The sequence below is a fragment of the Gopherus evgoodei genome, unplaced genomic scaffold (genome assembly GCF_007399415.2).
Source record: "Gopherus evgoodei ecotype Sinaloan lineage unplaced genomic scaffold, rGopEvg1_v1.p scaffold_142_arrow_ctg1, whole genome shotgun sequence".
NCBI lineage: Eukaryota > Metazoa > Chordata > Testudines > Testudinidae > Gopherus > Gopherus evgoodei.
In genome coordinates, this window is record NW_022059805.1 from 82,644 (window position 1) to 94,750 (window position 12,107).

At 67.1% G+C, this 12,107-nt stretch overlaps 1 protein-coding gene across 1 annotated transcript; it reads right to left on the reverse strand.

Moving 5' to 3' along the window:
• Positions 1-3,370: 3,370 nt before the first annotated feature.
• LOC115639875 (vegetative cell wall protein gp1-like) lies at positions 3,371-4,695 on the reverse strand. Its single transcript, XM_030542813.1, has 2 exons — positions 4,682-4,695; positions 3,371-4,043 (listed from the first exon to the last, which is right to left on the reverse strand). Exons 1-2 carry the CDS (start codon positions 4,693-4,695, stop codon positions 3,371-3,373), a joined length of 687 nt encoding a protein of 228 aa, XP_030398673.1.
• Between the last annotated feature and the right edge of the window lie 7,412 nt (positions 4,696-12,107).

A 12,107-nucleotide genomic window follows, 5' to 3' on the forward strand; every position in this document is an offset into this window, starting at 1 on the left:
CTCCCGACCCGCAGTCCCTGCCACCCAGCCCTGGGCTCCCCCCAGCCCTGCCGGTGCCCCTCACTCCCGACCCACAACCCCGCCAGCCAGCCCTGCCCCCCGGCCCACAGCTCCACTGATTGGGGACCCAGCTGCGTTCTCCCGGCCTGTGACTCGCACACGAGAGCCGGGCTGGGGGCCGGGAGGTGGGTGGGGGGGGGGGTCTCAGGTTTCCAGCTCTGCACAGGGGGAGCAGGCTGGGTCGAGAGTGGCTGGCCCCTCCCTGCAGTGGGGCTGGGGACAGACAAGAGGGACCAGAAAGCAGCAGCTTCGGTCGTCTCAGTCGATCTGTCCATCCGTCCGTCCATCTCTGTCCATTCATCCATCTCTGTCTGTCCGTCCGTCCATCCCTCCCTCCCTCCCCACCATCCATCCATCCATCCATCTCTGTGCATCCATCCATCTCTGTCTGTCCGTCCGTCCATCCCTACCATCCATCCATCCATCCATCCATCCATCTCTGTGCATCCGTCCATCTCTGTCTGTCCGTCCGTCCATCCCTCCCTCCCTCCCTACCATCCATCCATCCATCTCTGTGCATCCATCTATCTCTGTCTGTCCGTCCGTCCGTCCCTCCCTCCCTCCCTCCCATCCATCCATCTCTGTGCATCCATCCATCTTTGTCTGTCCATCCGTCCATCCCTCCCTCCCATCCATCCATTTCCATCCGTCCGTCCATCCATCCATCTCTATGCATCCATCCATCTCTGTCTGTCCATTCGTCCATCCCTCCCTCCCTCCCCACCATCCAGCCATCCGTTTCCATCCGTCCATCTCCGTCCGTCCATCTCTGTCCATCCCTCCATCCATCCACCTCTGTTCATCCATCCATCTCTGTCTGTCTGTCTGTCCATCCATCCCTCCCTCTCTCCCCACTATCCATCCATCCATCCATCTCTGTCCGTCCATCCATCTGTCCGTCCGTCCGTCTATTCAACCATCCATCTGCCCGTCAGTCCAGCCGGCAGGCCATCCATCCACCCATCACCCTCCATCCATCTCCCCCTCATCGATCCTTCTGTCTCTCATGTCATACAACCCCCACATGCCCCGTCCCCTCCCACACCCCTCTCAGCGTGGGTCTCTCGTCTGCCTCTTAGCGCGTTGGGGGGTCCCTCCCTGGCCCCAGAAAACCCTCAGTTGAGAGGAAACAGCCCAGAGGGCCCCCCCAACCCCCATGAGTGCAGCTTGAGAGTCAGGATTGAGGGGCCCAGCAGAGCAGGGGGGAAGTGGGGGCTGTGGGTCGGGATTGAGGGGCCTGGCAGAGCGGGGGGAAGTGGGGGGCTGTGGGTCAGGATTGAGGGGCCCGGCAAAGCAGGGAGGATGTAGGGGGCTGTGGGTTGGGATTGAGGGGCCCAGCAGAGCAGGGGGGAAGTGAGGGGCTGTGGGTCGGGATTGAGGGGCCCAGCAGAGCAGGGGGGATGTAGGGGGCTGTGGGTCAGGATTGAGGGGCCCGACAGAGCAGGGGGGAAGTAGGGGGCTGTGGGTCGGGATTGAGGGGCCCAGCAGAGCAGGGGGGGGAAGTGAGGGGCTGTGGGTCGGGATTGAGGGGCCCAGCAGAGCAGGGGGGATGTGGGGGGCTGTGGGTCAGGATTGAGGGGCCCAGCAGAGCAGGGGGGAAGTGGGGGCTGTGGGTCGGGATTGAGGGGCCCAGCAGAGCAGGGGGGGAAGTGAGGGGCTGTGGGTCGGGATTGAGGGGCCCAGCAGAGCAGGGGGGGGAAGTGGGGGCTGTGGGTCGGGATTGAGGGGCCCAGCAGAGCAGGGGGGATGTGGGGGGCTGTGGGTCAGGATTGAGGGGCCCAGCAGAGCAGGGGGGAAGTGGGGGCTGTGGGTCGGGATTGAGGGGCCTGGCAGAGCGGGGGGAAGTGGGGGGCTGTGGGTCAGGATTGAGGGGCCCAGCAGAGCAGGGGGGAAGTGGGGGCTGTGGGTCGGGATTGAGGGGCCTGGCAGAGCGGGGCAAAGTGGGGGGCTGTGGGTCAGGATTGAGGGGCCAGGCAAAGCAGGGAGGATGTAGGGGGCTGTGAGTTGGGATTGAGGGGCCCAGCAGAGCAGGGGAGATGTAGGGGGTTGTGGGTCGGGATTATGGGGCCCAGCAGAGCAGGGGGGAAGTGGGGGCCTGTGGGTCGGGATTGAGGGGCCCGGCAGAGCGGGGCAAAGTGGGGGGCTGTGGGTTGGGATTGAGGGGCCAGGTAGAGCGGGGGAAAGTGGGGGCTGTGGGTCGGGATTGAGGGGCCTGGCAGAGCGGGGGGAACTGAGGGGCTGTGGGTCGGGATTGAGGGGCCCGGCAGAGCGGGGGGAAGTGGGGGGCTGTGGGTCAGGATTGAGGGGCCCGGCAAAGCAGGGAGGATGTAGGGGGCTGTGAGTCGGGATTGAGGGGCCCAGCAGAGCAGGGGGGATGTAGGGGGTTGTGGGTCGGGATTATGGGGCCCAGCAGAGCAGGGGGGAAGTGGAGGCCTGTGGGTCGGGATTGAGGGGCCCGGCAGAGCGGGGCAAAGTGGGGGGCTGTGGGTTGGGATTGAGGGGCCAGGTAGAGCGGGGGAAAGTGGGGGCTGTGGGTCGGGATTGAGGGGCCTGGCAGAGCGGGGGGAAGTGAGGGGCTGTGGGTCGGGATTGAGGGGCCTGGCAGAGCGGGGGGAAGTGAGGGGCTGTGGGTCGGGATTGAGGGGCCCGGCAGAGCGGGGGGAAGTGGGGGGCTGTGGGTCAGTATTGAGGGGCCCGGCAGAGCGGGGGGAAGTGGGGGGCTGTGGGTCAGGATTGAGGGGCCCGGCAAAGCAGGGAGTTTCCCCATTTTGTGTCCTGTCACCCCCCAATGCCCCAGACCACCCAGAAATGCGTCCCCCCCCACCCCACGTATGGGTCTGTCCCCCTATGAAGCCCACATGACCTGCCCCACCCGTGTGCCTGGGTCTGTGGGTGGAAATACCTTGGATCTGTCTGGCTCTGGTGTGTGGATCCTGGTGAGGTCGGGTCAGAACCTGTATCTGGGTCGGTGCTGGGATCGGTTCGGTGCCGGGATCAGGTCGGTGCCGGTGGGATCGGGTTGGTGCTGGGATCGGGTCGGTGCTGGGATCAGGTTGGTGCCGGGATTGGGTCAGTGCCAGAATTGGGTTGGTATTGCTGGGATCGGGTCAGTGCCGGGATCGTGTCGGTGCCGGCGGGATCAGGTTGCTTACAGTACCGGGTCGGTGCCGGTACTGGGTCGCTGCCACTGGGATCAGGTCGGTGAGATGGAGATCAGGCTGGTGCCGGTGGGATCGGGTCGGTGCCACGGGGATCGGGCTGGTGCTGGGATCGGGTCGGTGCCGGTGGGATTGGGTCGGTGCCACAGGGATCAGGCTGGTGCCACAGGGATTGGGCTGATGCTGGGATTGGGTCGGTGCCGGTGGGATCGGGTCGGTGCCACAGGGATCAGGCTGGTGCCACGGGGATCGGGCCGGTGCCGGGATCGGGCCAGTGCCGGTGGGATTGGGTCGGTGCCACAGGGATTGGGCTGGTGCCGGGATCGGGTCGGTGCTGGTGGGATCAGGTCGGTGCAACAGGGATCGGGCTGGTGCCGGGATCGGGTCGGTCTCGGTGGGATCGGGTCGGTGCCACAGGGATCGGGCTGCCGCCGGGATCGGGTTGGTGCCACAGGGATCGGGCCGGTGCTGGGATCGGGCCAGTGCCGGTGGGATCGGGTCGGTGCCACAGGGATCGGGCTGGTGCCACGGGGATCGGGCTGGTGCTGGGATCGGGTCGGTGCCACAGGGATCGGGCTGGTGCCACGGGGATCGGGCTGGTGCTGGGATCGGGCCAGTGCCGGTGGGATCGGGTCGGTGCCACAGGGATCGGGCTGGTGCCACGGGGATCGGGCTGGTGCTGGGATCGGGTCGGTGCCGGTGGGATCGGGCTGGTGCCGGGATCGGGTCGGTGCCGGTGGGATCGGGTCGGTGCCGGTGGGATCGGGTTCGTGCTGATACCGGGTCAGTCCAGGGGTACTAAAGCAGCGAGTGCCATCCACCCACCTGCAAAGTAAACATGGGAAGAAAATTCAGAGGTGGGGGGAGGATGGACACACACCCCCGCCCCCTGCCCTGTCCTGGGGCGCAGCTGCACAGACCCATCGTTATGGATGTAACGGTACTAAGGAGGTGGGGGGGAACTGGGAAAGGTCCATGAGAGAGGGGCAGGGACCCCCAGAAAGGAATCCCTGGGGATTTTTGGGGATGCGGCACCAGGGACACCCCCCATTGTCCTGGCTCCGGGAGCCCCCCGATTCCTCTATCACCCCCTAGCCTCTCTGATACCCCCCTTCAATGCCACAACCCCACCCCCCTGCTGCCCCCAACCTCAGCACCACGACACCGCTACCCTCTGCTGCCCCCCAACCTCGACCCCCATTCCACCGGCACCATGACCCCCTGCACGCCCCAATGTGCCTGTCCCAGGACCCCCAGGCATGCTCGCCCCCACAGACCTCACCTACGATCCTGGACAAAGTTGGGATCCCCTCATGAGCAGCGTCTAGCCCCCCATTGTACCAGCTCAGCACCCTGTCTCTGCCCCCCTGCGCACCCCCTATCTCTGAGTCCCCCGGCTGCCCCCCAGGGCCCTGCTACACACCCGTCTCTGCCCCCTGCACACCCCCTATTTCTGAGCCCACCGGCTGCCCCCCATGGCCCCGCTACGCACCCCTGTCTCTGCTCCCTGCACACCCCCTATGCCTGAGCCCCCCGGCTGCCCCCCAGGGCCCCGCTATGCACCCCTGTCTCTGCCCCCTGCGCACCCCCTATCTCTGAGCCCCCCGGCTGCCCCGCAGGGCCCCGCTACACACCCCTGTCTCTGCCCCCTGCGCACCCCCTATCTCTGAGCCCCCCGGCTGCCTCCTAGGGCCCCGCTACGCACCCCTGTCTCTGCCCCCTGCATACCCCCTATCTCTGAGCCCCCCGGCTGCCCCGCAGGGCCCCCTACGCACCCCTGTCTCTGCCCAGCTCCGTGCCAGGTCTGCTGCCAAGCGGGCGTCGGAGAGAAATAAAGTTCCCAGGCGCTGTGGGGAGACAGGGGGGCGGGGGGGCGCTGGGGGCGCGGGGGGGGGCAGGCCGCCGTGTGGTGACATTTATGCTAAGCCGCAGTGTCAGCTTTGAACTTAATTCCCTCCAATGGGTTGGGGGGGGGGGCGGGGGGCGGGGGGGCTCTGGGGGGGGCCGGGGGAGAGTCCTGGACAATCAGCCCACGCTCCAATGCTTGAAAAGATCCCCCAGAGCCGCTCAGGACTGGGGACACGGGGGGGGGGCACAGGGTGGGGGGGCAGACCGGTGGGGGGAGCACTGGGGAGTGTGGGGCGGTGTCTCCTCCTACCCCTACTGCCCTCAGCCCCCCAAGCCCCCCCCACGTGATTGGAGGGAGCCTGCCCATGGGGGGGGGGCAGGGAGGCGGGGGAGGAGCCGTGGGGGGGCGGGGACAGGTGAGCACAGCCCTGGGCTGGGGGTGGGGGCAGGGCTGGGCAGACAGGGGCTGCAGGTCGGGAGTGAGGGGCACCGGCACAACCCCCCACACACATACCCCCCCTTTCCTGGCCTGGAGCCCCGTGGAGCAGCACCTGGGAGGGATGTGGGGTCCACTGGTTGGTTGGCGGGGCTGGGAGCCAGGACTCCTGGGTTCTCTCCTGGCTCTGGGAGGGGCGTGGGTCCTAGTGGTTAGAGCAGGGGGGACTGGTGGATTCCCCTGTGTCACTGGGGGTGGGGGTCATTGTTGATACCAAGTGGTTTGGACCAGCCCCAGCCCAGCCCCTCCCCGCCTGGCCCCATAGCACAGCTGGGAGCTGTGGGGGAAGCCTGGGCCTGCCCTATCCGCCCCCTCTGTGCCTCCCTGCCCCCCACAACACCCCCTCATCTTCCCCAGCACCCCCCACTGCCTTCATCCTGTACCACCCCTCGCACCACCACTGCTCCAGCCCCCCCTTTCCCCTCCTCACGGCCCCCCCGCCCAGCCCCCCTCCAGCTGGCAGTGCCAGCTCCGATTCTCCATAGCCTGGAGCCCCATCTCGCGTGTCTGACACCAGATCCTGCCTGGCAGCCCCCCCTCCCACCTGGCAGCCTCCTCCCCCCTCTGCCAGCCCACCCCAACCCAGCAGCCCTCCACCCCCTGCTGTCCCCAAACCTCACTCTGAGAGCCCCCCCTCCTAGGCTCAAAAAGGGGGTAAGTGACATCCCCTCCCGCTACACGCAGCCCCCCAAGAAACCCCCTGAAATCCCACAGCCCCCACCTTTCTCCCCCAGAAATGGGGCAGCCCAAACACACGCCTCTGTGAACCACCCCAGCACTGCCCCACATCCCCCAGCTCCCTGAGCGCCGACACCCCACAGCTGTGGGGAGCAGGGGCAGCGGCACTGGGGGGGGCTGAGGGGAAGGGGGCTGTGGTGGGCAGGGCTAGCGGAGGCTGGGGAGCTGGGGGGCGGAGCTGTGGGGATCTAGGGGGCAGAGCTGAGGGGGGAGCTGGGGGGCGGCCCAGGGGGCAGGAGGTTAAGTACAAATCCATGTAGCTGAGACAATGTCAATTAAAAATGCAAAGCGAGCGAGTGGTGTGGGAAGGGGGGGAGCGCAGTGCGTGAGGGGGGGACACCGGGGAAGTGGGGCTCTGTCAGAGCCCATCCATCCACCGGGCCAGGGACCGGGCCAGGGCGGAGGATGGGACAGAGCAGGGGGCGGGGGGGGCAGGTTTGGGTCTGTAATTCCCCCTCCCCACCCAGCCACCGCATCTGGGTCAAGACGGAGCAGCCCCTGCTATGGGGACAAAGCCAATAACTCCCCACCCCCACCCCAGGGAACCCCCTAAAACCCCACCTGGACGCCTGGGTTCGCCCTTGGCCTCCTTGTCTGCTCACATCCTCCCCACGAAAGGCACAGGGATTGGAGGGGCCCAGATACCTCCCTTCTTGAACCCTGCCCTGTCAGGGACCCCCCATCTCGCACCCGGGAGCCCCTCCCCTTAACACTGGGGCCTCCCCCGAGCCCCCTGAAGCCCCCACCCCAGCCCCATCGGATCCGATTAGCACCGAATCCTGACAGGAGCCTGATCTGGCTAATTGCGGCTGCCGAGCCGCTGTGCAAAGCGCCCAGGGGGGTGTCTAACCCCCCCTCCCCTCCCTAGCCCTGACACCCCCCATCAATCCATTTTCCCAGCAGCCCCTGCGGATCCACCCCGCCTCCAGGCCCAGATTCAGGGGTGGCAGGGGGGCAGCTCCCTGATTTACAAAACAGGGAAACCCGACCCCCACAGAGCTCCAAGGGGAGCAGGTCACACACCCGGACGCCTGGGTTCTATTCCTCTTCGGTTCCCCCTTGGCTTGACCCATAGCAGAGCTGGGACAAATCTGGGCATCAAGAAATACAAGTGGTCAAGGAAAGGGGCTGCGGGTTGGGAGTGAGGGGCACCGGCAGGGCTGGGGGACTGCGGGTCGGGAGTGAGGGGCACCAGCAGGGCTTGGGGGGGCAGGGGTGTCTGGGCTGTGACTCTGTGGCGGGCGCCCCGGGATCCTGGATGACGGGGGGGCAGCTCCGCTGTAATGCTCTGGATCGGGCCGGGCTGCTCGGCCACCTCACATCGAAGTGACATGTTTGGGAGAAGGGGGCTGGGGGGGTCACCTGATGCCACCTTGTGTTTGGCCTCTGCTCAGTCAGCGCAGGGTGGGGGGGGGCTGACCTGGCCTCGTCCTGCAGCATCATTTGCCATTAGGGAAGACAGCCTGCACCGGTGCCCCTCACTCTCGACCCACAGCCCCGCCAGTGCCCCTCACTCCCGACTCGCAGCCCCCCAGCCCTGCCGGTGCCCCTCACTCCCGACTTGCAGCCCCCCAGCCCTGCCGGTGCCCCTCACTCCTGACCCGCAGCCCCCAGCCCTGCCGGTGCCTCTCACTCCTGACCCCCAGCCCCACAGCACTGCCAGTGCCCCTCACTCCTGACCCGCAGCCCCCAGCCCTGCCGGTGCCCCTCACTCCTGATCTGCAGCCCCTCAGCCCTGCCGGTGCCCCTCACTCCCGACTCGCAGCCCCCCAGCCCTGCCGGTGCCCCTCACTCCTGACCCTCAGCCCCTAGCCCTGCCGGTGCCCCTCACTCCTGATCTGCAGCCCCCCAGCCTGCCGGTGCCCCTTACTCCCGACTCGCAGCCCCCCAGCCCTGCCAGTGCCCCTCACTCCTGATCTGCAGCCCCCCAACCGTGCCGGTGCCCCTCAGTCCTGACCCGCAGCCCCACAGCTCTGCTGCTGCCCCTCACTTCCGACCTGCAGCCCCTGCTCGCCCAGCCCTGGGTTCCCTGCCCCATAGCTCTGGGCTGTACACCTCCCATGCCCCAGGCAGTAAATACAGGCCTCAGGAGACCCCTCATGCCTGGGGGGCGAACCAGCCTCGTAGCTGAGCGGGGGACACGGATCCTCAGGTTCCTCTCCGAGCCAGCTGGGCAGGAGCAGAGCAGCTGGTGCCCCCCCTCCCATGGGCCAGGACCAGCCAGATGGGGAGAAGCCTCTAAGCTGGGAGCCTGGGATTGGTGTCATGAAGACACACGGGGGCGAGGGAACCCAGGGCTGGGCTGGCAGGGGCTGTGGGTCGGGAGTGGAGGGCACTGGCAGGGCTGGGGGGAACCCAGGGCCGGGCTGGCAGGGGCTGCGGGTCGGGAGTGAGGGGCACTGGAAGGGCTGGGGGGAGCCCAGGGCTGGGCTGGCAGGGGCTGCGGGTCGGGAGTAAGGGGCACTGGCAGGGCTGGGGGAGCCCAGGGCTGGGCTGGCAGGGGCTGCGGGTCGGGAGTGAGGGGCACTGGAAGGGCTGGGGGGAGCCCAGGGCTGGGCTGGCAGGGGGCTGCGGGTCGGGAGTGAGGGGCACCGGCAGGGAAAGGGGGGAGCCCAGGGCTGGGCTGGCAGGGGCTGCGGGTCGGGAGTAAGGGGCACTGGCAGGGCTGGGAGATGTGGGTCAGGGCACTGATTTCCTGCAGAGATTCATTAGCACCTGCCCACAGCATCTCGGCTCTAATGAATTAGAGGTGGGACCTTGAATCCAGACTCCGGGGTTCTCTCCTGGTTCTGGGATGAGAGGGGGGCCCAGTGGTTAGAGCAGGGGGGGCTGGGCGCCCAGACTCCTGGGTTCTCTCCTGGCTCTGGGAGGGAAGTGGGGTCTAGCGGTTAGAGCGGGGCGGGGGCTGGGCTCCCGGACTCCGGGGTTCTCTCCCTGGCTGTGACGGGCAGTGGGCCAAGGTCTCTGGATACCAAACCCTGAACCTTGTTTAACACAGTTTCTGGGACCTGTTCCCACTTTTGGAGCTTTGGGCCCATGGAGCTAAGGCAGCCTGCCTCAGTTTCCCCTCTGCGCACAGCCCTGGTCCTGGGGGCTCTGGGCCCCACACGGGGCAGCCCAGCAGTTGGAAGTGGGTCCCGGGGGCTGGGTCAGGGGCCCAGCTCTCCTCCTGCGTCCCGCCCCACAGCTGCCCCAAAGCCCCACCCCCCGCACGGCACGTCACCAGCTGGGACAGGGGAAGCTGGGGCTGTGCTGCCCCCTGGCGGGAGAAGGGAGAAACGTCCCGCGCGACCCAGAGACAAGCCGGGGGGCGGGGGGGGGGGGCTGGACGGACAGACAGACGGGGGAGGGGTGGGCAGCCGCCTGGCCAGGGAAAGGGTTGGCGATGGCTGGATGGACAGACGGCCGGGGGAGGGGTGGAGGGACGGACAGACGGACGGAGGGGTGGAGGATGGTTGGACGGACAGACGCCCGGCCGAGGGGTGGGGGATGGCTGGACGGACAGACGGACGGAAGAGTGGAGGTTGGTTGGACGGACAGATGGCTGGGCAAGGGGTGGGGGATAGCTGGACGGACAGACGGACGGAGAGGTGGAGAATGGCTGGACAGACAGACGGAGGGGTGGAGGATGGCTGGACGGACAGATGGGCGGAAGGGTGGAGGATGGCTGGACGGACAGACGGCCGGGCGAGGGGTGGAGGATGGCTGGACGGACAGACAGACGGAGGGGTGGAGGATGGTTGGACAGACAGACGGGCGGAAGGGTGGAGGATGGCTGGACGGACAGACGGCCGGGCGAGGGGTGGAGGATGGCTGGACGGACAGACAGACGGAGGGGTGGAGGATGGTTGGACAGACAGACGGGCGGAAGGGTGGAGGATGGCTGGACGGACAGACAGACGGAGGGGTGGAGGATGGTTGGACAGACAGACGGGCGGAAGGGTGGAGGATGGCTGGACGGACAGACAGACGGAGGGGTGGAGGATGGTTGGACAGACAGACGGGCGGAAGGGTGGAGGATGGCTGGACGGACAGATGGGCGGAAGGGTGGAGGATGGCTGGACGGACAGACAGACGGAGGGGTGGAGGATGGTTGGACAGACGGGCAGAAGGGTGGAGGATGGCTGGACGAACAGACGGACAGAGGGGTGGAGGATGGTTGGACAGACAGACAGACGGAGGGGTGGAGGATGGCTGGATGGACAGACGGACGGAGAGGTGGAGAATGGCTGGACAGACAGACAGACGGAGGGGTGGAGAATGGCTGGACAGACAGACGGAGGGGTGGAGGATGGTTGGACAGACAGACGGGCGGAAGGGTGGAGGATGGCTGGACGGACAGACAGATGGACGGGTGGAGGATGGCTGGACGGACAGACGGCCGGGCGAGGGGTGGAGGATGGCTGGACGGACAGACAGACGGAGGGGTGGAGGATGGTTGGACAGACAGACGGGCGGAAGGGTGGAGGATGGCTGGACGGACAGACAGACGGAGGGGTGGAGGATGGTTGGACAGACAGACGGGCGGACGGGTGGAGGATGGCTGGACGGACAGACAGACGGAGGGGTGGAGGATGGTTGGACAGACAGACGGGCGGAAGGGTGGAGGATGGCTGGACGGACAGACGGGCGGAAGGGTGGAGGATGGCTGGACGGACAGATGGGCGGAAGGGTGGAGGATGGTTGGACAGACGGGCAGAAGGGTGGAGGATGGCTGGACGGACAGACGGGCGGAAGGGTGGAGGATGGCTGGACGGACAGACAGACGGAGGGGTGGAGGATGGTTGGACAGACGGGCAGAAGGGTGGAGGATGGCTGGACGGACAGACGGACAGAGGGGTGGAGGATGGTTGGACAGACAGACGGGCGGAGGGGTGGAGGATGGTTGGACAGACAGACGGGCGGAAGGGTGGAGGATGGCTGGACGGACTGACGGACGGAGGGGTGGAGGATGGTTGGACGGACAGACGGGCGGAAGGGTGGAGGATGGCTGGACGGACAGACGGCCGGGCGAGGGGTGGAGGATGGCTGGAGGGACAGACAGACGGTGGGGTGGAGGATGGTTGGACAGACAGACGGGCGGAAGGGTGGAGGATGGCTGGACAGACAGACAGACGGAGGGGTGGAGGATGGTTGGACAGACAGACGGGCGGAGGGGTGGAGGATGGCTGGACGGACAGACGGCCGGGCGAGGGGTGGGGGATAGCTGGACGGACAGACGGGCGGAGGGGTGGAGTATGGCTGGACGGACAGACAGACGGAGGGGTGGAGGATGGCTGGACAGACAGACAGACGGAGGGGTGGAGGATGGTTGGACAGACAGACGGGCGGAGGGGTGGAGGATGGCTGGACGGACAGACGGCCGGGCGAGGGGTGGGGGATAGCTGGACGGACAGACGGGCGGAGGGGTGGAGGATGGCTGGACGGACAGACAGACGGAGGGGTGGAGGATGGTTGGACAGACAGACGGGCGGAAGGGTGGAGGATGGCTGGACGGACAGACGGGCGGAAGGGTGGAGGATGGCTGTACAGACAGACGGGTGGAAGGGTGGAGGATGGCTGGACGGACAGACGGGCGGAAGGGTGGAGGATGGCTGTACAGACAGACGGGTGGAAGGGTGGAGGATGGCTGGACGGACAGACGGGCGGAGGGGTGGAGGATGGTTGGACAGACGGGTGGAAGGGTGGAGGATGGCTGGACGGACAGACAGACGGAGGGGTGGAGGATGGTTGGACAGACAGACGGGTGGAAGGGTGGAGGATGGCTGGACGGACAGACAGACGGTTGGAAGGGTGGAGGATGGTTG